General features: G+C 51.3%; 7 protein-coding genes across 7 annotated transcripts, besides 30 other annotated features; all 7 read right to left on the bottom strand.

Annotated features, from left to right (window-relative positions):
- Positions 1–6,446: part of a sequence feature (areas not merged during assembly with more than two copies in the genome that could not be assigned to a particular haplotype) that runs on past the window's edge.
- On the bottom strand, positions 205–1,443 carry Tc00.1047053511257.80 (uncharacterized protein; the record flags this gene model as incomplete). Its single annotated transcript, XM_808417.1, has 1 exon — positions 205–1,443. One exon carries the CDS (start codon positions 1,441–1,443, stop codon positions 205–207), a length of 1,239 nt encoding a protein of 412 aa, XP_813510.1.
- Positions 2,897–3,012: a sequence feature (T-rich).
- On the bottom strand, positions 3,091–5,451 carry Tc00.1047053511257.70 (surface protease GP63, putative; the record flags this gene model as incomplete). Its single annotated transcript, XM_808416.1, has 1 exon — positions 3,091–5,451. One exon carries the CDS (start codon positions 5,449–5,451, stop codon positions 3,091–3,093), a length of 2,361 nt encoding a protein of 786 aa, XP_813509.1.
- Positions 6,447–6,471: a sequence feature (areas merged during assembly that could not be assigned to a particular haplotype. This can correspond to areas where the two haplotypes were merged or to regions with more than two copies in the genome that were merged during assembly.).
- Positions 6,472–10,377: a sequence feature (areas not merged during assembly with more than two copies in the genome that could not be assigned to a particular haplotype).
- Positions 7,319–7,424: a mobile genetic element.
- Positions 7,407–7,427: a sequence feature (AT_rich).
- On the bottom strand, positions 7,747–9,378 carry Tc00.1047053511257.60 (surface protease GP63, putative; the record flags this gene model as incomplete). The annotated part of the gene is made up of 1 exon (XM_808415.1): positions 7,747–9,378. One exon carries the CDS (start codon positions 9,376–9,378, stop codon positions 7,747–7,749), a length of 1,632 nt encoding a protein of 543 aa, XP_813508.1.
- Positions 9,701–10,932: a mobile genetic element.
- Positions 10,378–11,304: a sequence feature (haploid, Esmeraldo-like haplotype).
- Positions 11,305–13,946: a sequence feature (areas not merged during assembly with more than two copies in the genome that could not be assigned to a particular haplotype).
- Positions 13,947–21,600: a sequence feature (heterozygous, non-Esmeraldo-like haplotype).
- Positions 14,623–14,667: a microsatellite.
- Positions 14,752–14,779: a sequence feature (AT_rich).
- Positions 15,157–15,185: a microsatellite.
- Positions 15,289–15,316: a microsatellite.
- Positions 15,355–16,881, bottom strand: Tc00.1047053511257.40 (hypothetical protein, conserved; the record flags this gene model as incomplete). Its single annotated transcript, XM_808414.1, has 1 exon — positions 15,355–16,881. The coding sequence occupies one exon, from the start codon at positions 16,879–16,881 to the stop codon at positions 15,355–15,357; it is 1,527 nt and encodes a 508-aa protein (XP_813507.1).
- Positions 16,928–17,001: a microsatellite.
- Positions 17,061–17,095: a sequence feature (AT_rich).
- Positions 17,254–17,273: a microsatellite.
- Positions 17,306–17,331: a microsatellite.
- Positions 17,549–17,629: a sequence feature (T-rich).
- Positions 17,840–17,903: a sequence feature (T-rich).
- Positions 18,055–18,109: a microsatellite.
- On the bottom strand, positions 18,291–19,583 carry Tc00.1047053511257.30 (ras-related protein rab, putative; the record flags this gene model as incomplete). The annotated part of the gene is made up of 1 exon (XM_808413.1): positions 18,291–19,583. One exon carries the CDS (start codon positions 19,581–19,583, stop codon positions 18,291–18,293), a length of 1,293 nt encoding a protein of 430 aa, XP_813506.1.
- Positions 19,219–19,270: a microsatellite.
- Positions 19,812–19,856: a sequence feature (A-rich).
- Tc00.1047053511257.20 (hypothetical protein, conserved) lies at positions 20,007–22,046 on the bottom strand (the record flags this gene model as incomplete). The annotated part of the gene is made up of 1 exon (XM_808412.1): positions 20,007–22,046. The coding sequence occupies one exon, from the start codon at positions 22,044–22,046 to the stop codon at positions 20,007–20,009; it is 2,040 nt and encodes a 679-aa protein (XP_813505.1).
- Positions 21,601–21,644: a sequence feature (areas merged during assembly that could not be assigned to a particular haplotype. This can correspond to areas where the two haplotypes were merged or to regions with more than two copies in the genome that were merged during assembly.).
- Positions 21,645–23,770: a sequence feature (heterozygous, non-Esmeraldo-like haplotype).
- Positions 22,091–22,145: a sequence feature (AT_rich).
- Positions 22,231–22,259: a microsatellite.
- Positions 22,638–22,715: a sequence feature (GA-rich).
- Positions 22,743–22,796: a microsatellite.
- Positions 22,867–22,897: a microsatellite.
- On the bottom strand, positions 22,929–23,770 carry Tc00.1047053511257.10 (DNAK protein, putative; the record flags this gene model as incomplete). Its single annotated transcript, XM_808411.1, has 1 exon — positions 22,929–23,770. A coding segment is annotated over one exon (842 nt), but the record flags the coding sequence as incomplete, so codon positions are not given.

The raw sequence follows: 23,770 nt of genomic DNA, 5'->3' as shown, positions 1-23,770 counted from the left end.
TGTGGGCAACAACAAAAACAAACACACAAGAGAGGGAAACACTTCGCCCATTCCAGTGCACATCAACCGAACATTAAATAATGAGAAGAAAAAAGTGCACTTATTACTCCAGTGGAAAAGCATCAAAAAGAACATTACAAAGAAGAAAAAAGGGAAAACAGTATCAAAGAAGAAAAAAAGATTTAAAAAGCGATCCGTAAATCATCAAAAAAGAAGAGAAGAAACAGTGACAAAAAAGCGCATGCAACGCGGCACATGTTCTCCGTGGGGAGTCACAATCCCACCCTCTTTCGCTCGAAAGACCACCACAACTCCACACAGTTCCAGCAGCAGCAGCAGCAACGTCAGAGACACGCACACACGCGCAGTGCGGCCGCCAGTTGAATCGCGTGGTATCAACTCCACGTCGTCAAACAGGACGAGGCGGCCGTCTGGACTCACGCCGCTCCAGATCGCGCAAGGACACATTTCTTGATGCCGTTTTGGTGTTCCGGGGACGTTCTGACCATTCATTCCTCCCGCAATTTTCCCAGGAACGTGCTCGCCGCTGCCGTCATCGGCCTCACTCTTACGGGCATCCCTCGAGCCCACTGCCTTCCTCAACGCGGTGGCGGGAGCAGTCTTCGTCACGGATGCATTCGGATCCATTTTTATGTTCCGACTCATGGCAATGCTAGGCTTCCTATTGGATGGTGTTGGAGCCACGTTTTCGTTCGGATCGGTTGCAATGCGAGGCTTTTTCATAGACGTGTTGGTCTCCGTGTTGGATGCGGGACTCTGATCGACGGTACGGGGCGCGTCAGCCACGGCAGACTGTCGCGCATCCTCGTTTTGACGTGACGGCTCGGCACTGACTTGCGACGCCGTTGCCTCACCGGATTTTCTCTCATCCTTCCCTTCACGGGGCGGTGGTGGGTGGCAGATGCCCGTCCGGTCAGCATCGCTGCTCCGTGCGGGCGCAGGAATAGTTCCGTCGGGGGAAAATTGATTCTTCCACAAGAAATAAAGGCCGGCGTATTTATGTGTCGTCACATTCATCGTGAAGGCAACGGTGACCCCTTCCCCTTTCGTTGCACAGCTGGCAGCACAGTTGTTACATGTGTACACCGCATTGGCCACATGACACACAGCACCCATCTCACCATTTCGGCTATGCATGCGCACATCAAAGCCACTGAACGTATAATTCTCATGCTGAGCCTCAGCACCGGCAACAGAACACTTCTTCCACGCCCACACACCCCCATGCACGCGATAGCTCAGGCTGCCGTCGCTCTGAGCACACGACACATCCACAGGCACAACCACCGTACCCGCATCACCAGACACATGTCCAGGACTCCCAGCCGCCGTAACGCACACGGACGAGCAGCAGCAGCACAAGAGCGCAAGGAACAACACGGCGCACACCGCACGGCGCCGCACCATCACCATCATCATCATCACCCGTAGTGGAGTCGCTGGAGCCAGTGAACTGATCTGTGGGACAGAAGAAAAAGAATGGAACAAGAGGAAGAGAAACAGAGCACAGCGGATACAGCAAGAGAGAGTAGACAACACGAAGAGAGGGCAGCAGGCCCAGCAGCACAGTTCACACACCACGAGACGGCACCCGCCACCACCATCTCCCCCCGCTCATTTCCACAACCCCAGGGAAGTGGCCGAAAACCCCGCGGCCACCACACAACACACACGGCGCAAGCGAACCCTCAGCCATCCATGACGCGGCTACAAAATTCGCACTGCCATCCGGTCCTCAGTGGAACACGGAGCCCAACCCAACGCAGCCACAGGAAAAAAGACTCGGGCTACGCACTCCCTCCCTCCTCCCTCCTCCTCATGGCCACGGAAGAAGACAACAACCGCCACACGCAACTACCAGCATGCACTACAAACGAAGCATCCAAATCCACTGCAATGTGCATCGTGTGTGTGTGTCTGTTTGTGTGTGCCTGCAGAAACACAAGGGAAAGAAGTAGAAAAAGGGAGCAGAGTATGTGGAGAGACGCACAAACATGTACAGCAGAGGTGCATGGTGAAGACAACATGAGGAAGACTGCTCAAACTCATGACTGCACTGCAGCCCAGGCAGCGGCAACCCGGACAAAATTTATTTAAAACAAAAAAACGTTCCCCCTCATCTCATATAAACTACATCGCACAAAATAGTTATATTTAAAAAATCGTCCATCACTGTCTCACCCAAATTTAAAAATAAGAAAAGAAAATCCCTGGCTGCCGTGTGGCCACACCAAACTGTCTGTATATACATTGCCCGAAAAGAAACTTAAATAGTTACATGTCTTTCAACCGTCTGGCCTCCATATATGTTCGCACATCAATTGCATTTCATGGGTTCATCTGCGTGTCGCTGCTCCCCTCAGCCCTTTCATCGGCGTGCGAGTGCGGCCCGCAGCGCACAGTCACTCGTGTGTGTGGGGACTGAGAGAAGCACGCAGACATGACGGGAGTCGCGTCACTCCATCGGGAGAGTGAGCGCAGCAAAAGAAGAAGAATCATCAGAGGGGAAAAGAAATGAACACGAAGCAAAACCCATTAAAAGCACGGCGGCAGGGTGTGGCTGTGTGTGGCGCTGCGGGTGTCTGCCCGCCCTGGCCGCAAACAAAAAAAAACAAGAGGGAAAGAAATGTGTGCTCCGCCCCACAGGCCCTCGTCGCACGCCCACACGTCACGGCTCCCTCAGCGCGCCGTTCGTCGCCGCCCCTCCTCATGCGTGCAGCAGGCGAGGCGCACAGGGCCGTCGTCATGAGCGTGTCGGTGGGTGTGCGAGTGGAGCAGTTGGGCGGGAAACACACGGCACCCCTCACAGGAGGAGGGCAGAAGAAAAAATTAAAGAGGGAAGAGTAGAAAAGAAAACGTCCATAGTGATTGGCCCAAAAAAAGAAAAACAAAAGAATGTGGAGTGAGACATGAAAAACGAAAATGGAATAAAAGAAAGGGAAAAAAAAAAACATTGAAAAATGAAAAAACGCACAAAAAACACCAAAAAAATGTCAGAGAAATTTTTCCCGGGGAAATAATTCCGTGCAGGAGAGGTCGCAAGTGTCCCACGCGGCAGCCGGTCACTCCTCACAGAGCGGCAAACCCCCACAGTCCCAACAGCAGGAAGAGCAACGGCACCGCCCTGCTCTCACACACAATGCCACCATCACCTGTTGTTTCTCCAACGGCAGGGATGTTCGAAACCGTCGCCCACCCCACACTTCCCTGCGATGAATTCGCCGGCACTTGCTGTGTAGTGGCAGATGCCTCCACCGCTGTCATTTCTTCTGCTTCACTTTCTTGTTGAGGCTGCTTCGATGCCGCTTCCTCTACTGGGGCTTCAGAGTTTTTACCTGGAGGAGATGCTTCTGCAGTAGACGCTTCTGCAATGGACGCTTCTTCAATGGGTTCCTCTTCAGAAGAGTGCTCCCCCGCGGGTAAATCGGCAGGGGACGCCTTTGTACGAGCTTCAGCTCCGGGAGACAACGCCGGAGCAGCCACAGACTCTTCTCTTTTCTCCTCTTGCTCCTCTCGCTTATCATCCTCCAACGCTCTCGGAACAACAAGGCTGCTGCCGTTGCCGGCAATGGTGCACACCTCGCCGTACTTCGGGCACTTGATCTTTCCATCTTGCTCAAAACCATTCAACGTCACTGAGATTTGAGTGTCCTCGGGGCAATAATGAAAATCACTGCTGCCGAGGTACTTCACCTTCACTGTTCCCTCCTCACACAGCACCTGTGCGCACACTCCCTTGACGCTTTTATGTTTAGTGCTATCATTCGTCTCCACCAATTCCGCATCCAGGCACCACGAGTCACCGCCAGTCAGCGACCCAGGGAGAGAAGTCACAGTTCCGTCCGAGCACGCATTGTACGTTGTCCCAGACGATATTTCGTGAAAGTACGAAGAGACAACAGGGCAAACGTCCTTTTCCGCAGGAGTCCCCTTGTTTTCAACGATGGCTGCGGTGCACGTCCCGACGTGACGGCGGTCAGAGGTGCAGCGAAGAGTCTCATTGTCAGAGTCATCGCAGAACATGTGAGGATACTTGGTGGGGAAATCTGTTATTTCACTGCACTTCTTCTCCAGGAAGTCGCAGCCACTGCGGTGGCCCCAGCTCATCGGCTCCGCCATGCTCCAATTCACGCGGTAGTACCCCATATCCGCGAACACCGCCATCGTCAGAGCCGTGTAGTAGCCGGCACCGACTGTGGGAGCCATCAGCTCGTCCCGCGCGTGGCGTTCCTTCCAGTGAGGGATCTTTCTTGACGATGCACCATCCTCGTCCTCCAGCTCCATTCCCTCGAGAGAGTCACAACCAAAGTGGGCTCGCGTCTTCGCCTTAACGTGATTCCCCGCCACCATCCAACGACTCCTCCCACGCACAATGTATTCAGAGTTCAACATGCTCTTTTCTTCCATATTCCTTTGGCTGAACCCAAGAGCATGTGCAAGTTCGTGCGCGGCAACGCGAACGCTCCACGCCGTGTCAGTCATGTACTTCGGATCAAAGTTCATGGCGCCAATAGAGGGACGAGAATCACCCCATGTGATACACGTGGCCGCCCAAACAGCCCTGCTTTTAGTGCCTGATGGCCTAGCAGCGGCGTAGATGATAAAGTCAGCATCAGGCACACCGTCTCTTATGTGCTCACTAGGAGGATTAAAGTGGTCACACGGCTCATTCAGACTCCTCGGAACCGTTATTTTATCAGCAGTGGGTTTCACAAGTAGCCGCTCAGCGTGCAGTTTGACAGCACCGGGGATAATCTTTTGAGTGTACAGTTGTTTCTTTTCCAGCGAAAATATATCTCTTGCTTCGCAGTCTACCTTTTCCCCCAAGACGGTTTCGCATGTTTCCCCAGCCTTTTCGCAGAACGTCTTCTTTTTATTACGTCTCTTCTCCAGATCCCCCGTGAACACCTTGATGCGGATCGGCCACCAGTCACTGTCGTCATCCTGTGCGGCGACGGTGTACGCCTGCAACGCGCCCTGTCCCTTGCGCGGCACCTCACGCACCACTGCAGTCGACAGCGGGCCGCTCCTCTCCATTATCGCGTCAAACACACAGCGGTATTGTGTGGCGGGAGCGGCGGCAATACATCCAGTGGCGCAATACATCAGCAGCAACACCACCAATGGGAGAAGCGGCGTGGCGTGGCGTGGCTGGCGCATGGTTCGAGTAAATTGCATTTCTTGTTTCGTGTGAGCAGCAGCAGCAGCAGTGCAGCCTGGCTGTGGGAAAAGAGAAGTAAAGAAAAAAGAGGGAGGAGAAAAAGGAAACAGCTTATTGCCAGTGATGCGTCGAGATGCGGAACAAACAGCGGAGTAACAGGAGACCACAGAGGCAGCCACACACACCGCATGCGCACCGACTCCATCAAAGGGAAAAACCGTCAATCTGTCGTCGAGGAAACGCCCATCACCGTCGCACGCATTCTTCATCGGCCACAACGCTCCCTGCACGCGGAGTGTTTGGTTTGCTCTCCTCGTGGTGTCGCAGTATTTGTGTGACCGGCCACGCAACAGCCACCACCTGCACGGCGCCCGTCCACGTGCAGGAGCATCGCACAGCGCTCTCCCTTTCTATCCCAACAGCTCATAGGGGTGACGCCACCGCACGGCAGCCTCATTACGATGGGCAGCCCTGAAGCGGGAATGGAAAGAGTCATGCGGACGGATCCTCTTTCACTGCTCTCCCTTCGGAGTGCTCAATAAAAAGCGTGAAGGCGGTGCAACGATCATGACAGTTTCTTCCGCACCGCCGCTGTCCAAAAGGTTACTGTGAGTCCACGGCGTGGAAGTCACCGTGTGCGCCGCTGATCTCTCCACCGGCCCACGACCACGCCGCCCTTCCAACACGATGGATATGAGCGTGGCCAAAGGCAACCACAAGCGCCAACACACAGGGGCCCATAGTGTCCGCCATGACCATCCGCAGAGTGCGTGCGTCCTCAGCGTTCACGCCGCTACACAGCGTGCGCCAAATGGTGTGCGTGTGCGCATGTGCTTGTGTGTTCGTCAGCGCCTATACTTACAGAGCAGCTGTGCGGCACAAGGAAATCCAAAGAAAACAACAGCAAAAAGAAGCGGATGGCACACACACAAATTACTCATGTCATCACACACGCACATGCAGCCGCGGAATGGGTGCACTGAACCACAAAATCAAAAAGGAAAACAAAACAAAAAGCCGAAGCGTGGGACGACCAGCGCACACACACTCTCATTACTCCCGTAAAGCAAAACACACACACAGAGGGAGAGAGAGAGGTCGCCCACTCAAGGCAATAAAAACAAAACAGAAACAGTTACGGTGCTCCGCCCATGCAGACAGGCAGGACGGCAGCGGTGCGTGTCGTGCAAAAGAGAGCACCAACGGGCCTGCATGGGTGTGCATGCATATATACAACGGGCACATTATGCGCGTGCCTCGTGGGCCGAGCAACAGCTCTAATCCCCCTGGCACGTCATGAATCTGCATGATTTTCCGATTGTCTCTGCCGTATCGAACGCATTCCTTCTTCCCGTGGCAGAAGTGGTGGAGACTTGTGACGGGCCTTGCGGAGTGCTGATGGTCGCCAAGTTGTCGTTCCATTGATGATCATGAGCAACTCCTGCAACGGCGCCAATCGAATGCGCACCGCCTGGAACTGCGCGTGGGGATCTGAGCTGCACGCCAATATTTCTTATTCTCCAACCGAGCCCGGGCACACTCATATGGGCGGTGCAGCGCCAGCCGCCCTCCTTCAAGTGTCGCCCAATCGCTCCAAACAGCAGTGTGCCTCTTCCTCTTCAGAGAGGCTCGAATGGACTCGGGGTTCCTCGGCGCGGTGATGACAGCGACAGAGTGTCGCAACAATGTGCAATTCGTGCCTTTTCACTGGCCCTGCCTTGCAACGAGTTGACCGCACGCTAATGGTGAGAACACCGCCCACGTGGTGACTCAATGGCGGGTTACTCGCTGGGCAAAGAAAAAGTGGAGAAAGTGCCGTGGGGACACACAACCTCAGAGTGTGGTTGTGGGCGTGTGTGTCTCGTGGACGCCGTCCGAGCCATGAATCCACCCATAAATTCCTCCCTCAATAAATATGCTTTGCGCTAGGCTTCACAAGAATAGATAGGGAAAAATAATCGCCTGGGCCGCTGCCCGAATCCTAAAATTATCTAAAGAAATCAAGCAAGACGGGGAAAAGGGGTAAATGGAGAGGCAGCGGATTTGCCACATCCTCAATGTTTGCTCCAAGTAAATACATGTATATTGGGGAAGTCACTCTCCTGACACGGTGCAGTCTATTCAGATGGATGATGTTTCTTCCTTGCGAGGTGGAAGACTATGAGTTCCTCCAGTCACAAGGCCCCGCCACGAGGTGGGAATCAAAAGTGGGTGGGTGGGATGGTTAAATTAAAAAAAAAAAAAACTAGGCTCCAACAACACAAACGACTTATTTTCTCTAAATGCTGCCTCACACACACAATGCTTCTTTTGCGTTCGTTACAAAGGAAACAGTTCAATTTGGGAAAATATTAATTTGACCTAGAGTGCATAGCAGAGAAAAACTGCAGGCCGCTTTGGGTCGCACAAAAATGTATATTTATATTTTCAAAGCATCTCTTTTCAATTGAAGTTATGTTCGGCGATAAGAAATTTAAAACGATAAGAAAAGCATTAAAACTACCCACCAAAAAACTGGCACATTTACAATTAAACAGCTAAGACGCGTTTTTTTTTCAAAATAATTAACACATTGAAATAAAAATAAGGACCAGCAAAATCAATGGAATCAATGGAAAAACTGACAACAAACTGCTCACACCTCCACCTCCCCTGCATGCATCGATGACAGTGCATACATCGTCGTACTTTGGACACAAAATCCTCCCTCTCGTGAACAGCCCAGTTGGTGTAATACTGCTGCCCTCCGGGCATTTATGCCACGCATCATCTCCAAGGTACCGCACGCTCACCTCGCCCTTGTCACACGACACCTCAGCGCACACGTCACCAATACGACCCATGAAATCGGCGAGTCCATCCCCTTTCAAGCACTTTGATCTCGGGCCAACGCGGCTCCCACGCATAACGGTTGCGTTCCCATTACTGCATCTACTGTCGTCATACTTTTCAATGTAAGGGCAGAAGTCCATTAGATGTTCTGAAGCACCGCCAAGTTTGGGATTCGAAAAGTACCGAAATTGCGGGGGAAGGGGAGCGTCGTAGAGTTTCAGCGTACAGTGCCCCAGCGCCAGGCGATCCGATGTGCATTGAAAAAGGCTGCTTTCAGCGGTGCAAAACATCTCCGGATACTTGGTGACACCATTTATCACGCATTTCTCCGTCAGCAGTGCACAGCCGGAGTTGTTGCCCCATGACATCGGTTCCTCCTTTCCCCAATTGGCCTTGTAAAAACCGGTGTCCTCCAAGGCAGCCATTGTCAACGCCGTGTAGTAGCCGATTCCGGAAAGACTAGACATCAGCTCGTCCTTTGCGTTGCGTCTCTTCCAATGCGACGATGTTGTTGTGGCCCCTATCTGATCCTCCAGCTCCATGCCGGTAGCACTCACGCAGTTGAAGTGCTCGCGAGTCTTCTCCACCGTCTTGGGTGACGACACCTGAAGTACCTTTGCCTTGCCACGTACACCCTTAACCTCTTTCAACATACTGCGTTCCTCCATCATATCCACAGTAAACCCAATAGCATGTGCAATCTCATGTGCTGTAACACGAACACTGTACACAGAATCAAAGACAGCTTTCGGACCATAGTTCACCACACCGACAACGGGGCGTCCATTGGCTAATTCAGAGCAAAAACTAGCCCACGCAAGAATGGAGGCCTCTGTCGGGCCAGCAGAGACATACAAGAACATGTCCGCACCAGTCACACCCAATATGTGGTGGGATCTGGGTATTTTAAACTGAGCGCATATACCTGACGAGTACCATGGCACAATAATTCGGTGCGTGAGTGGTTCAACAAGGAGACGATCCCTGTGCATTTTAACTGCTCGGGGAAGAAGGGATTTTAATATGATGGACTTTTTTTCCTCCGTTAAAATATCCTCTCTCTTACACTCAACAGTTTCCCCAGTAAAGTCCGGACGAATCTGCCCCTCGGCGGTGCAGTATTTTGAGGGATCCTTCAGATCCTCCGTGAAGAATTTAAAGCGGATGGGCGCCCATTCGGGAGCCGAGGCAGTCAGCGCCCGCAACATGCCACTTTCCCGAGTTGGCAGCTCCAGCACCACTGCTGTCGTCCGGGGGCCAACCTTTTTTTCAATTTCTTCGGAGATGCAGTGATGCTCAGCGACGGCAACAGAACCAGAGAAGCAGCAGAGCAGCAGCACCTGGAATAGCAGAGTGTGACACATTCTTGGGTGTGTTTTTTCCTCTGGGCCTTTCACAGGACACTTTAGCTGCTTGTATGCTTGTCAATTGGATTACCTTGACAGAATAAATGAATGGATTGAATAACTGGTGCATTCTCAATAAAATACGGTATCAGTAAGTTATGGTAACTGCTGGAATACGGATTGAGTACAACATTATGAAACCATCTTGTTTTTTTTTTCTACAATAAACAGGGTTACCTTCGTGAAAGACTGTCCATTTGTTTCACTGCTACTGACTGGAAAATTCACTCCGGTTCATTGATGGAATTCCACCTCTTCACTTTTTTCCCCGTTCTTGACATTTTCTTCCGTCTTTTCCCCACTCTTACCGGTGTGTCTAGCCACACGATGCCATCTGGGTGCCGAAGAGATGGTCGAGCAACGACAAAAGTTTTCTGCTGTGAAGCAGCTGCCATTGAGAGAACTTTCCGGTACGGAGTTCCTGCTCAATGCCCAGCCGTTGGCGCACAGCCAAGGTGCCTGGACATTCTGGAAGCAGGTGGTGCAAGGTTTCCTGCGGGCCGATTGGCGTGCTTGTGGAAGCTGGCTGATCCTGCGGTAGCAGAGATCGCCGCCTGGCACTGCTGTTTCGATGCCGTGTGGCGTCTGGGTTGTGTGCGCAGCGACTTCTTTGCTGTGCGGTGCTTCTCCGTGTGGGGAAAACCATGTCACAGAAATCACATTTGAGCTCGGGAAGCGGTGGGGGATGTTCCGGATGAAATGACCGACAGTGACCGATGTGGTTCTTGTGTCCCGTCAATGTAGAATCACAGTGCGGGCATTTCTTCTTTCGACGCCGTGTGGAGGGCCGTCTCTCCACAGGCGGTGCGTCGGCCTCCCTTGCCGTCGGGGGAACAGCGTCCGTCCCGGTGCAGTGGGATCGTCGTTGGAGCGCATGAAAGCGGAGTGTTCCGGTGATATGTTGCGGAAACGGCGTTGGTTCGTGCAGTCTCTCACAGTCCAGTACAGGCGACCCCAGAGCTCGGATTCCCCGCACCCTTCCCGTGCAATGTGTATCTGTTCCTGTCAGTCGAGGGCCTCCTGAGTAATCAGATCATTGCCGCCTGGATCTGATGGCCTGGCACCGCCAAGCAGGTAGTGGTGGGTGTCATGATGCATGGTACTACGCCACTTGTTGGTGGGCTGGGTGTTAATGCATGACAGCAGGTCCGTGTGCCGTATGGGTGCTATTCCATGCTCCGTGTATTGCCCGGTTGCCGTGGTCTGCGTCGCATACTGATCTGCAGGCTCGTTAGCATGTACTCCGCAATGTCCGTAACAAAACTGCAGGTGCACGGACCAGCCAGCACGCGTCAGTGTTAGGAGACGCTGCCAGATCTGATCCTCCGTCCAGTCTGTCTGACTGGGCGGGCCCTTGTTTAGAGCTGCTGGAAGAGACTGACTGTCCGTAACCACAAGCAGGGTTTTACGCCTGTGGCGGATACGAGGAATCATCAGCTTCTCTAGGGCTAGAAGCAGCGCACGGGATTCCGTCCTGTAGCTGCATGGGCGTGCACCGCAGTTTATGCTGGCCTCATCGTGATGGGCAGCCCTGAAGCGGGAATGGAAAGAGTCATGCGGACGGATCCTCTTTCGCTGCTCTCCCTTCGGAGTGCTCAATAAAAAGCGTGAAGGCGGTGCAACGATCATGACAGTTTCTTCCGCACCGCCGCTGTCCAAAAGGTTACTGTGAGTCCACGGCGTGGAAGTCACCGTGTTCGCCGCTGATCTCTCCACCGGCCCACGACCACGCCGCCCTTCCAACACGGTGGATATGAGCGTGGCCAAAGGCAACCACAAGCGCCAACACACAGGGGCCCATAGTGTCCGCCATGACCATCCGCAGCGCCCCCCCAGGAGTCGCTGGCAACAACGTATACGCACGTGTGCCACAACCCGTCTCTCCGTGACCGTGGGAGCTCGCTCCAACCGCTTTTTGCTGTTGTTGTTTTCCCGTGTTTTCTCAAATGAATTCAACGGGCCGCACGCCGGCCACCATCGTCGAGCACGTCTGCCCTGCTCAGTGGAGACGTGAAGGGGAGCCCCGGCCCCCTGGAGAGGCAGCTGCAGCGGAGGGCGTGAAACACAACCCTGCCACGCCTCCGCCCCGGGCTAGCGCCGTGGCTCAATCATCCATTGCTGCCGATAATCAGCACAATAACAAAACCATAAATCAGCCAAATAATCAATAAATAATGAGAAGTGAGGAGGCGCCTGCCACCAGGAGCATCGACGTTATGCCGCAACTGCGATGGGCCTCATGCCTTCTCGCCGCGCAGAGGCACTGTTGGGGGGCAGAGCCTTTCCACCCAGGAGGAGAAACTGCGCCAACCTTTTCGTGAGGCGCGGCTTCCTCACTTCTCAAGTGTCCGCTTCATTTTTTGTCTAATTGCAGGCAGAGCCGGGAAGTGGAGTGGATGCGGAATTGCTTCATCGCACAATGCACGTTGGCCGGTTTTCACGACGTCCGGTCGATGCCCGTGGCGTGCCGTGCGGTGGCGAGTCAGTCCGTCATTGCTTTAGTGCTAAAAGTCACATGTTGGGCAGCGAAATTCCACCAGTGGTGATCTCATCGGGGTGTCGTCGGCGGGCGAATTGTGTTTGGCACCCGTCCCCGCCAGCCGCCAACAATTCCCTCCCCCCAAAGCAGTAAACCGCTCCATCCGTGCATGGATGCGTCTGTCGCCAACATGGCAGGAACTGGCGAGGCTGCCCCAAGGCAAGCGAGCTCCTTCTCCGGCAATTTGCGGGGCCGCTCCTGCCGGATCGTGAGAACACGACAGTCGGGGATGCTATATGTTGAAAAAACAAGAGCTAATGTCAAAAGAGAGAATCCCCCGCACCGCCGCGCAGCATCATACGGGGGCCACACCATCCACACCCTCAGCTGCAGGTGTTCGGAGAAACGCGGCCTCCCTCAATCCTCGTCTTCGCATCGTGCCTCAAGGCGGCGCTCTTCGTCTCGCGGCTGAACGATACACCAATAGATTCACACCACTTGGCAAGGGCTTCCTGTTCTCCCGTTGGCGCCACTTCTTGGCCGCACATTGGTCCCGCCGAACCACGCTCCTCCGCCGCCCGCTGGTTCGGATACTGCTAATCCCAACAGAAGTCTCCTTACCACGCGCGGCGCCACAGACTGCTGTCGTACCATCTCGGGGCCTTCCACCAAGACCCTCGCGGGGGTGCGGGGAACTTCCGGACAACACTCGTGACCGTGTGGAGGCAAGTCAATTCCACGAGATCCACAAATCCCACTCGACAGTGGAAACTCTCCCGTAAAAAGACGCACCCAGATCCAGTAAAGCGGCGGCTTCGTCCCGCACCGCGCTAAGACACTGTGAAATGTAAAATGGCAGAGCAAACATGACCTCAGCGTCCTCATGGGCGTTCGTTGCCTTTGGCCATGCGATGGACCGCCACCCCGCCCTGACGGCTTGTCCAACACCGCCGGCCCATCCCGCGACGGGCACTTCCAAGGCTCTACAAATAACACCCGCCCTTTTCACAAGCAGCGCATGCTGTGCGGGAATCCGCAAATTCAGTTCTTTCCCATCGCTCGTCTAAATGACGGATCGTAACGCAGTTTCTCTCCACAAATTGTCAACACAGTCGCGTGCCGTTGGATTCATCCGCCGTCGGGTCCACCTCAGGAATGAAAAGCGCACACGTCCACTCGTCGCTAGGGCGGGCAATCCTCCTCCTCCCGCAACGCAACCCGACAACTATGGGTGCGCCAAACGATGCTCTGGCCCTCAGGAAAGATGGTCGTGTGCCGTCCTCCCCCGGCGTCAGTTGTGCCCACAGCACCGTCGCCCGGTGCGCCAGCTCGTTTACATCAACGGTGGCAACCGCACGACGTCCTGGTGAGGTGGCCCACGGCATCACCTCGAGCGCAGCGTCGAGGAGAACCCATGCCGCGCGGTTACACCCGGACATTGATGACGGTGCTCCACCTGTGCCGGCCCAGAAGGCACTGCTTCCGGAGCCGAAAGTCCTTTTTGTGTGTGTTTATAGGCCTCCTTTTGCAGCTTCACTCGGCACGCCGTGTTGTGTTGTCCAATCCGACCACGTTTGCAGCGTTGTGCTTCATTGGGCGGGGCACGGCATGCTATTTCTTTGCTCTCTGAACCGCCTGGAGGATGGGCAGTCCCATTTCTGGGCATTTCGACAGCACCCTAAGCGTCCTCGGCCCGCGCTCCGGCATCGTTATTCGCTGTCCGGAGGATCCATTTGACTGGGTGTGCGCAGTCGCCCTGACAACCGGCGAGATTCCGTAAGCATCTCTTCCCCGCGAACAGCGCACGCCCAGGGCGCACCGTTCTCACAACTGTCTGCATGCCGGGGCCTGGCGCAGCCGACGTCGCAAAGGTGGCCCAAGACGCATCCAGGAGCTGTGGCCAGGCGTTGCATCCATCATGCATTTCAATACGCCGTCAAATGGTGCGAACGCGACCCTCCGTAAAAATCCCCGCCTCCCACGGATTCCCCACTTGGGCCCCCGTCTGCCTCGTAACAGCTCTAATCCCCCTGGCACGTCATGAATCTGCATGATTTTCCGATTGTCTCTGCCGTATCGAACGCATTCCTTCTTCCCGTGGCAGAAGTGGTGGAGACTTGTGACGGGCCTTGCGGAGTGCTGATGGTCGCCAAGTTGTCGTTCCATTGATGATCATGAGCAACTCCTGCATCGGCGCCAATCGAATGCGCACCGCCTGGAACTGCGCGTGGGGATCTGAGCTGCACGCCAATATTTCTTATTCTCCAACCGAGCCCGGGCACACTCATATGGGCGGTGCAGCGCCAGCCGCCCTCCTTCAAGTGTCGCCCAATCGCTCCAAACAGCAGTGTGCCTCTTCCTCTTCAGAGAGGCTCGAATGGACTCGGGGTTCCTCGGCGCGGTGATGACAGCGACAGAGTGTCGCAACAATGTGCAATTCGTGCCGTTTCACTGGCCCTGCCTTGCAACGAGTTGACCGCACGCTAATGGTGAGAACACCGCCCACGTGGTGACTCAATGGCGGGTTAGTCGCTGGGCAAAGAAAAAGTGGAGAAAGTGCCGTGGGGACACAAAACCTCAGAGTGTGGTTGTGGGCGTGTGTGTCTCGTGGACGCCGTCCGAGCCATGAATCCACCCTAAAAAAACACTTTACCTTCAAAGCATGCACCTTAAAAAAAAAAAACACACAAAGCGTTGACTTTGTGAAAAAAAAAAAAAATGTCATTATTATTAACATCATTGTTATTATTAGTGTTGTTGTTATTGTTGAGTGTATTTACCGGGCACACGACTTCCAGGCAAATTATTTCCTTCTCATTCTTCTATAATAATAAACAAACAACAACATCATCAAATATATATATATATATATCATTAATTGAAAAACTCATCCAAATCTCTCAAAAAACAAAAATAACAACACTGAAAAAGACAGAGCAAGGTAATAGTGCGTGTCTTTCGGCTTCCCCTTTTCCCTTCTTCTTTCCGTTTCAAAGTACCGTTGATTCAGGTCCCTTCTCTTCTACTAATAACTCATTGAATGCACCGACCGTATCAATTCCACCGGAAGAATTTCTCCACCCCACTCCGGAGTGGAGTAGTGGGGCGACACTGAAAGGGAGCATTCACGCACCGCACAGACGCCACACCAATGTATGTGTGTCTATGTAACGAGAGATGCAATAGGACAAGCAAATGAAAAAAACAATCATGAACGGGGCATCTTTCCCACCCACCTACCCGCCCCCCCCCCCCCCTTTTTTTTTTTTTTTTTCGTTTTTCTTTTGGCACTTGTTTTAATAATTGGTTTCGAGTGTCACCCTCCGTTCCGTTCACCCACACTTTACTTTCCACAATAAATATATAAAGTGCTTCTCTATGAGTAGCAAAAACAAATAAATAAATAAATAAATAAATCCCATATTATTATTATTATTCTTTTGTTTGCTTCTCTCTCAGCCCTTGCGTCGCAGCATGTCACGTCTTATAACCTCTTCACTAAGAAGGAGGAGGGCCTTCTGCAGTGCAGACGCCTGAGTTTCTACGGGTACGCTCCTTTGTTGCTTGTCCTTCAGACACCGAAGATTTGCGCTTCCCCCCGTCTGCGGATTTTTATTGCATCCAGTTGAACTGGAGACCGTGCCCAATTCCATGCTTCCGGCACCGATACAGGATGTGCAATCAATCACGGCACAGATGGGAATGTCTCCGCCATACCGTCCAATCGCCTCCCATACACCACGGGCAGTTTCCATCAATTTTCCAGAGACGGAGCGATCGTACGCCGCGCAAATTGTAGATGTCATCGCATCTGGAGTTGGCTCTTGGGGCGAGTCATATGACGGGGGGAAAAGAGATACAATAGGAGACGGAAATGGGTTCTTCAAATGGGGCGCCATGTAGGAGCCAGAAACCGCATTCCCAATACCATTACTCGCCCCTGTCATGGCAGTCGTATCCACAGTAGAAACGAGCTCCCCGTCCAGAAAAATAATATACGCATCCGTCCCAATGGTATGCTGCTGCAGTAGAGCTTTGTCAAAGCCCTGCCGATGCGTAACGCCCACCAGCTGCATCCGCACTGATAAATTGGCTGTCACCATGGACGAGACGCGAGCAGTTGAATCAGATGTATTCAATGGAATAGGTACCTGTAAAACAATCTTCTTTCGGTACTTGGTCGGTGTACCTTTAGATAAGGGACACCGAAGTGCGCTCTGTTGCATCATTATTGTCGTTGCTGTGGTCCCTTCCCTCCCTATAGAAGTCTCAAAACTGTTCTTTTCACTTTCGGAAATATCCGAGACCGAACTGAGGGATGGACCAAGTGAAGGAGTGGTGTCCTTGCTGCTTGTCTGGCCCTGGGTTGTGCGAGCATTTGCCTCATTTGTCAGCTGCTCGAGTGCGTGAAAGAGTTCTCTAAGATTCGTGCGCTCACCGCTCTCCACTACACCACTGTCTTGCAGCAGTATGACACACACCTTGCGTTCACGACCTCCAAACAATGAAAAATGTTTATCACGCCAACATTTCCACCCGCCGGGGTAATCGCCACTACTTGCGGCGCCCAAATTTGAGTCCCTGCACCCCTGCCTGCTCAATGACTTCTTAATTGAGCTTGAATACGTCTCAACGTCCTCAAAACATTGCACACATACCCGTTGCAGGGCCTTTGTAGCCGGCTCAAGTGCACCGCTCGAGCCCAAAAGAGTGGCCAATCTTTTCTCCATCGTTGTGGGCGGCCCGTTTTCTGATGTCTTTGTATCGATCGCAGCCATTTTTCTAATGGTCTCGCCGTACCAATTCATCTCCAGCCACCGCATCAGAATCCGCTCTACTGGGAGGAAAACATTGGAGCAGCTGTAGCAGAATAACCCACCACAAATCCTACAATGATGCCGGCGCCGGAAAATCTCAAACCTCTTAGCACAACTATCACATTTCTTCGAGGCATTGTCCGGCTTCCACTGTGCCATATACATGGTATAAATAATTTCTTATTCCCGTCGTAATACTCCCGTCACAAATACAATACACACACACACACAAACAAACAAACAACAACAAAAAGTACAAGTAAAATAAATAAAATAAATAAATAAGAATCCCTAAGTTACTTTATTATTACTTCTTTCGTGTTGTTGTGTGGAGAGAGGGATACTTTTTTTTTTTTTTTTTTCTAAAAAACTTTTATTTCTTCCTCTCCTCTTCCTTTTTGGCTCCCACCTCGCTTGGTTGAAGCAACAAAAGGAGCCCCACGACTGCAGGGTCCTCCTAGCGCACTAGACACTCCCCTCCCCTCCCTTCTTCCCCCCCAACTTAACCCAAACCCCAATCCCCCACCACCCCCTCCCTTTTTTTTTTTTTTTTTTTTCCTTCTCCTTTCCCTTTAATGTCTACCCCCAAAATAGTAATAATAATAATAATAATAAGGCCCTTCTCCCTTTAATTTTTATTTTTCTTTCTTTATCTCGCCTGGTTGCCCACCGAATAATTTCTCCCCTCCCCCTTTCTAGCTGTAGCCACAAGACGACACACTCACGCACAACAAAGAAGAAGAAAACAAACAAACAAAAAAAAAACTATTTCACTGCCGAGTCAAAATAAACTCACTCCCACTACACGCTACTATCCGTTTGTGCTTGGGGGAAAAATGAAAGAGAAGAAAAAAAAACAAAAAAAAAAGAGAGAGAGAAAGAGAAGAAGAAGAAGAGGAAAAGAAAAAGAAAACCAATTCACAGAGCCCCCTCAACGTACACACACACACACACCCGGCGGATGGTCAATACGGGACGTTTGAAAGCACAAACAACTCATATAACTCCGGGCAAAAACAAAACGAGCAAAAAAAAAAAGGGGGAAACAAAAGTGGAACAAGAAATCGACACGTTCTCACAGACACAAGAGCAGACATGCGTATAAAGCACACGCACACACACGAAAAAAAAAAAAAAAAAAGGAAACGGCGGCCGTAAAAGAAGAAAAAAAAAAAAAAGAAGCAAAATTATGAAATATGCAACATGCAGAAACGTTTTTTGTTTTTGTACACTTGACGCACATCACCGCACACATGAGACACGACAAAAAAAAAGAAAAGACAGAAAGCAAATAGCAAGCAGCCACAGAAAGAAAACTTTTTCTATACCACCTCCCTCATACATACATACATACGTGTATATATATATATATATATATATATATATATACATAATTATGTTTGGAGGACGGGGCATGCCACACTTATGCCACTGCTTCCTTCACTCCCCTCCTTTTTTTTTTTTTTTCAGGAATGTCGTTGTTAATGGGCAAAGAAAAAAAAAAAAATGAGCGTCACACTCACGCCCACACGATCTCCGTTCCACCTCCTTCCTCTTCCTTCTATTGTTGTTGCCTAATTGCTGCAGCACCTACCCCGCTGATGTTCTTTTAAACGCTTTCTTGTGCGCAAGACCACCGGGTCAACACCACTCCCTTTCCCATTGGAGCTAACATGGATGGTTTCGTTCTCCCACACCCATGTAAACTTGCGTGGAAAGCGCTCCATCGCGGCAAAAATAACAGCCTGCACGACCGCTTCAACATTCACACCTCTTCGACCAACCGCATAGGACCAGCCTGCAAAGCCATGACGTGCACACAGTTCATCAAGCGCTGCGTGAGATGCCCACTCCGGTGGTGATGCGAAACCCGAGAGAAGGTCATACTTGTTGACAACAAGCCAACATGGAGGGTTTTCACTCTCAATTTCCTCAATTTTTCCTTTCGATGAACTTCCGCCCCTGGTGTCAAATTTGCCTCCAATGGCCGGTGGCGTCGACGATACCAATAATGATTTTTCCTTCGGAATGTGGATCTTTTGCTCCACATCGCCCTTCCACGACAAGGCGCTGATAATGGAATCCATGCTGTTGCTCATTTCACAAAAAATAAGCACAGCAATAGCGCCCGTATAAAAGATACGTGTCATCTTTTTTGTACTCTCTTGACCTTGTATATCCCACACCTTAACGATTGCTGGAACGTGGACGAGTGGCCACTTCCCTTCCGTTTCATTCTTCACATCATTTTCATAAAAAATGGAACAAATTCTTCTACCAGTACTGCTGCTATTTGGAAACACCTTCAAATGAGGCGGCGGAATTCGCGGTCGTAAAAGGACATACTCGCTTCCAAAGGGATTATGTGGAAATCCATGACTACTGTTACTGTTACCATTGTTGCCGTTCTCTTTACCCACAGAAGAAGAGAGAAGACGTTCCCCATTTGTATTAGGGGAAAAAGGCAAACTGCACGGTAGCGCAATATTGTATGCGTTATCTCTGTTGCTTTTGTTGCTGTTGCTATTGTCGCCGCTGATGCTGCTGCTGCTGCACCCAAATGCGTCTTCCCGGTGTAACCTTTGATCGTTCCCATCAAGTGCATTGTCGCCCACAAAATTATTGCTTGTTGTCCTTTTAAACTCCTCTACACTTCGATTCTTTTTTTCAAAATACGCCGGCGATGGGACGGCAATGGACATTTCACGCCGATGAAACTCCATCTGTATGGTTGTGGACAAGTGCATTGGGGGATTGCCGGTTTCCCAGTAGCGAAGAAATGTCGTCTTCCCCGTGTTTGCGGCCCCAACGCACACCAACTTAATGTCAATTTCACGCATCGTAGACTGTCTCGTTGCTACTGTCATCGGCGTGTGGTGAGTACGACCGACAGCGTACCTCTTTTTCTTTTTTTTGTTTTCTTTCTTTTGACCCTCAAACGTCACTACTCGCACAGTCCTCCTCTCCTCTTCCTTCTCGAGAGTAGAAAAAGAAAAAAAAAACAGGGCACAAACTCAAAAGAAATCGGACAAAGTGGCTGGGGAAACAGTACGGGGATAACTCTTTACTGTTGCCATCGTCTCCCGTGTTATCCATTTTTTTTTTTCTTTTCTTTTTTGTTGTTATTTCTTTTTTTCTTTAAATATTCGCCTCATATTTCATTTATGGTTTAATCGAATGCTGTGGGCCTCACTTTACACCTGGGAGCCGCGCCCAATACCCCTACCTTTTTCTTTTTTGTTCTACTTAATGTCTCCTCCTCCTTCTTCTTCACTCCATTGCCAGTAATGTTATTGTTTGGCAGACATCCGTCGAAGACGTTCTTCTAGCGGCAATTTCTCCATGCGCTGTCGCTTGCGGGACGCATGAATTGCCTTGTCGTGACTTGTAAATGATACGCGACTTCCCTTCTTGACCTCATACAGTGTCACCTGCCGCTTATTCTCCTTGCCATTGCTGTCGTGAAGAATGCCATCCGCTTCCTTCGTGTCGTTCTGCGTGCGTGGCCGCTGCCGCCGTCGCTGCTGCTTGCCGCTACTTTGCACACCCTTCAGATGCCGTCTTGCGTCATCATCATCATCGCCACTGTCGTTGACGTCATCGCTATTGCCATTCCGCCTATTCCCCTCCTCGTCGTTGCCACCGTCGCTCTCCGCGTCTGGAACGATGGTGAAGAGTTCCGACTCGTACCGCTGACGACGCCGACTCGCCTGGGCACGGCGCTCGTTGATGATCTGCAACAGTTTTGCATACTCCGGGTTGGACGCGTCGAGGGCAAAGGACGACGCACTGTTGCCAACAAAAGCCTTTTGGAACCGCGGGTCCGCCCTTGCAGCCGCCAGCGCCTGGCACTTTGCGCCCACTCCGTTCATGGCATTGTCATCATCGTTGTCACTATGGACGGCATGGGCAACACCATCATCATCACCGTTAGAAACACGTTTGAACTTACTGATGCGATTCTCCCAACGTTGTTGCAGCTTGCGCTTCGCATTCTCCTGGACGTAGCGGTTGAATTCGCCGGGATCAATAACGGCCTTCAACTCACGGTACAGACGATTCTCAATGAAGGCACCGTGCATGGCAGGCCGCACCTTCCCACCTGCAAGATCCTCAGCGGTCATTCCAAGTGCATCCATTTCGCTTTTTGGGACAAAGGTGTAGTCATCATATACGGTTGTCATCTCCTTTTCCTCAAGCTCTTCTGTGAGAACCTCAAGGAATGATGCCCATTGGGGAGCGACGCCAAGCTGTGGAATAAAATGAACCTGAACACGTGGCGCATCACAGCAGATGCAAACAACACCGCTGTCGCTGCACTCATACGGCTCGGCCATGTTATGTTGACTACGCAACACACAGAAGTCTGTAATGTCGGCAGGCGCCTCGATGCTCGTGAAGTTGCTGCCATCTTTTTTGTTCCAGACCTTCAACGATCGGGTATCCGCGGAAAGGATGTGTGAGGCCTCACCTGTAGAGGTGCTGCGGCCTTGAAAGAAGTAAGTCTTCACAATGGGCAAGGCATTCATATGATCCTTCACAATAAGGGGTTTCTGTAACCGAAGATCATATAATAGGACATGCCCAGACTCTGTACCGCAGCTAAATAGCAGTCCACTCTCGTCGTCTGTTGCTATATGACGCAGCTCACAGTTCTCATCAATGCCAGACAATGCACCAGGCCCAGTAACCGTCAAACGTGACGCGCATGAACCAGCGCGACTGTCCCAAGCCTCCACAACACCATCTGCACCGGCACACATAATAAGTCCATGATTCTTAAAGACTTCCACATGGTTGATACCAGAGGCAGACTGTGTCTTGTAGCTTTCAACAAAGGCACCCGTCTCGAGACTCAAACGGAAAATCTCGTGGGATGTGCCACCTGAAAGAAGTTCAGCAGTGTACGGATGGTACGCGAGAGATCGCATTGTGTGCGGTACTCTGACACGATCTATAATTGCCGCAGAGTGATGCACAGTAATTTGTCGTCCTTCCCCTCGCAGCGCAAACTTGCGGAAGTCAGGTGAAAGTGAAACCCCACCAAGAATTGGCATGTCCGCATTAAAACTGTATTTCATGCTTAGCTGATTCACATCAAAGCATTTCAGCCGTGGAGGGTAATCCCCAGAGACAAACAAATGCGTCCCGTTGGCGGTGCGGAATATCGTGCGGGCAAAATGTGGGAACTCGAGGTCATGGATGAGTTCAATTCGGTGCTCTCCACCTGCAAGGCGCTTGTTTTTCTTACGCTCGCTGATCCACTCTGGTAGTGACTTCCCCGCAGTGAGATTGTAGGTCTTTACCCTGTTATGAAGAGACACCTGCATCCTTTACACACGTTCCTGTCACGCTTATATGTAATGTGGCTGCCTTTTTAAAATTATTATTATTTATTTTTCTTCTAATTTATTATTATTTTATTATTTCGCCCCTTCCCCCGCCCCTCTTTCCTTCCGTCCTTTTCCCTCCTAGCCGCCTCTGAAATGTCCTCCACGGACAAAATGCTGCAAACACCACCACCACCACCACCACCGCCACCAACAACCCTTTCGGCCAAAATGAGAAAAAAAAAAAAAGGGCGCATCTATACAATTGGGCTTCAATGTGTCGTCTGTGTTGCAAACAACAATATTTCTCCCTCTCTTTCTCCCTTCTATTTCTTTTTTTGCCTATGAGAAATAAACGTCCCTTTTCATTTTTGTTCATTCCCGCTTAAATTCGTTCCATTCTTCTTCAAAGTCTGAACTTCAAACAGTGCATGCGTAATTCCCTCTGTTTTCCCCACCCATCTACCATTGTCAATTCCGTGTCATTATCCCCCTTCCCCTACGCACGCACTCTCTATCAGCCACTTCATCCTACCACTAAAAAAATTTCTTCAATCTCACTTGCATAATGTTATCTTATATACGTGTGTGTTTTTTTTTTTTTCGGTTCAGTCTGTCCTTTGTTCTATCTTTCTTTTTTTTTTTTATGTTTTCTCTCCATTCTTTATTAAATATTTTCATCCAATCCGCCCTCGGTTTTTTATTTTTTTTTTTTCTCTTTCTTTTCCTTTTTTTTTTTTTTTTCCTTTTCTCGTGAGTCAAGCTATCCTATCGCTTATGAATTATATGCAGATGTAAGTAATACATTACATCTAGGCAGCTCTCTCTCTCTCTCTCTCTATTTCCCTTTCCCGGCCTGCTTATATACACTTAAGTGTGTCATCAGTCCACATCCGTGGGCTGCGGCGGGGCATCTGCGCCGCCGTTCCCCTCCGGAGCCGCCCCTCCCGTTGTTGATGGATCGTGCGGCCGCTCCATCGTACGCTTGATGTAGAAGGCGGAGAGAATTGGGTGTGCCACATGCTCAATCTCCTTGTTCTTGGCGTCGTACTCCTCCTTCGTGGCCTCGGGGTTCTCGTCAAGCCACGCAGCGGCGGCGTTTACAACGGCCTGAATCTTCTGCCGGTCCTCCAAAGTAATACCGGCCTCCACATCCGGCTCGCTGAGTGTGGCACGTAGCGAAAAGGTGTAGTTTTCCACCGCGTTGCGGGCCTCAATACGCTCGGCATTCAGACGGTCCTCGTTGGCAAACTGTTCTGCCTCATGTACCATCTTCTCGATCTGATCCTTTGACAAACGACCCTTGTCATTTGTAATGGTGATCGCATGCGTCTTGCCACCCATCTCTTCCACCGCGCTTACCACAAGAATGCCGTCCGTGTTCACGTCAAACGTTACGGTGATGCGCGGCTTGCCGCGTGGTGCGGGCGGAATATCGGTAAGTGTGAAGGTTCCAAGGCACTGACACTGAGTCACGAGAGGCCGCTCTCCTTCATACACCTTAATTTCCACATTACGCTGGTTGTCCGCATTCGTGGAAAACGTCTGTGACTTTTGGATGGGTACCGTTGAGTTACGTGCGATAAGGACAGACATCACACCACCAGCCGTCTCCACACCTAGTGAAAGCGGAGTGACATCGAGAAGAAGCAGACCCTCCGTCTTCTCGGAACGGCCGCCTGAAAGGATATGCGCCTGCACGGCGGCACCGTATGCTACCGCCT

This window comes from Trypanosoma cruzi, genomic scaffold, assembly GCF_000209065.1.
Source record: "Trypanosoma cruzi strain CL Brener 1047053517085 genomic scaffold, whole genome shotgun sequence".
NCBI lineage: Eukaryota > Euglenozoa > Kinetoplastea > Trypanosomatida > Trypanosomatidae > Trypanosoma > Trypanosoma cruzi.
Note: the sequence above shows the minus strand (reverse complement) of the source record. Positions and strands in the feature narration are given on the sequence as shown.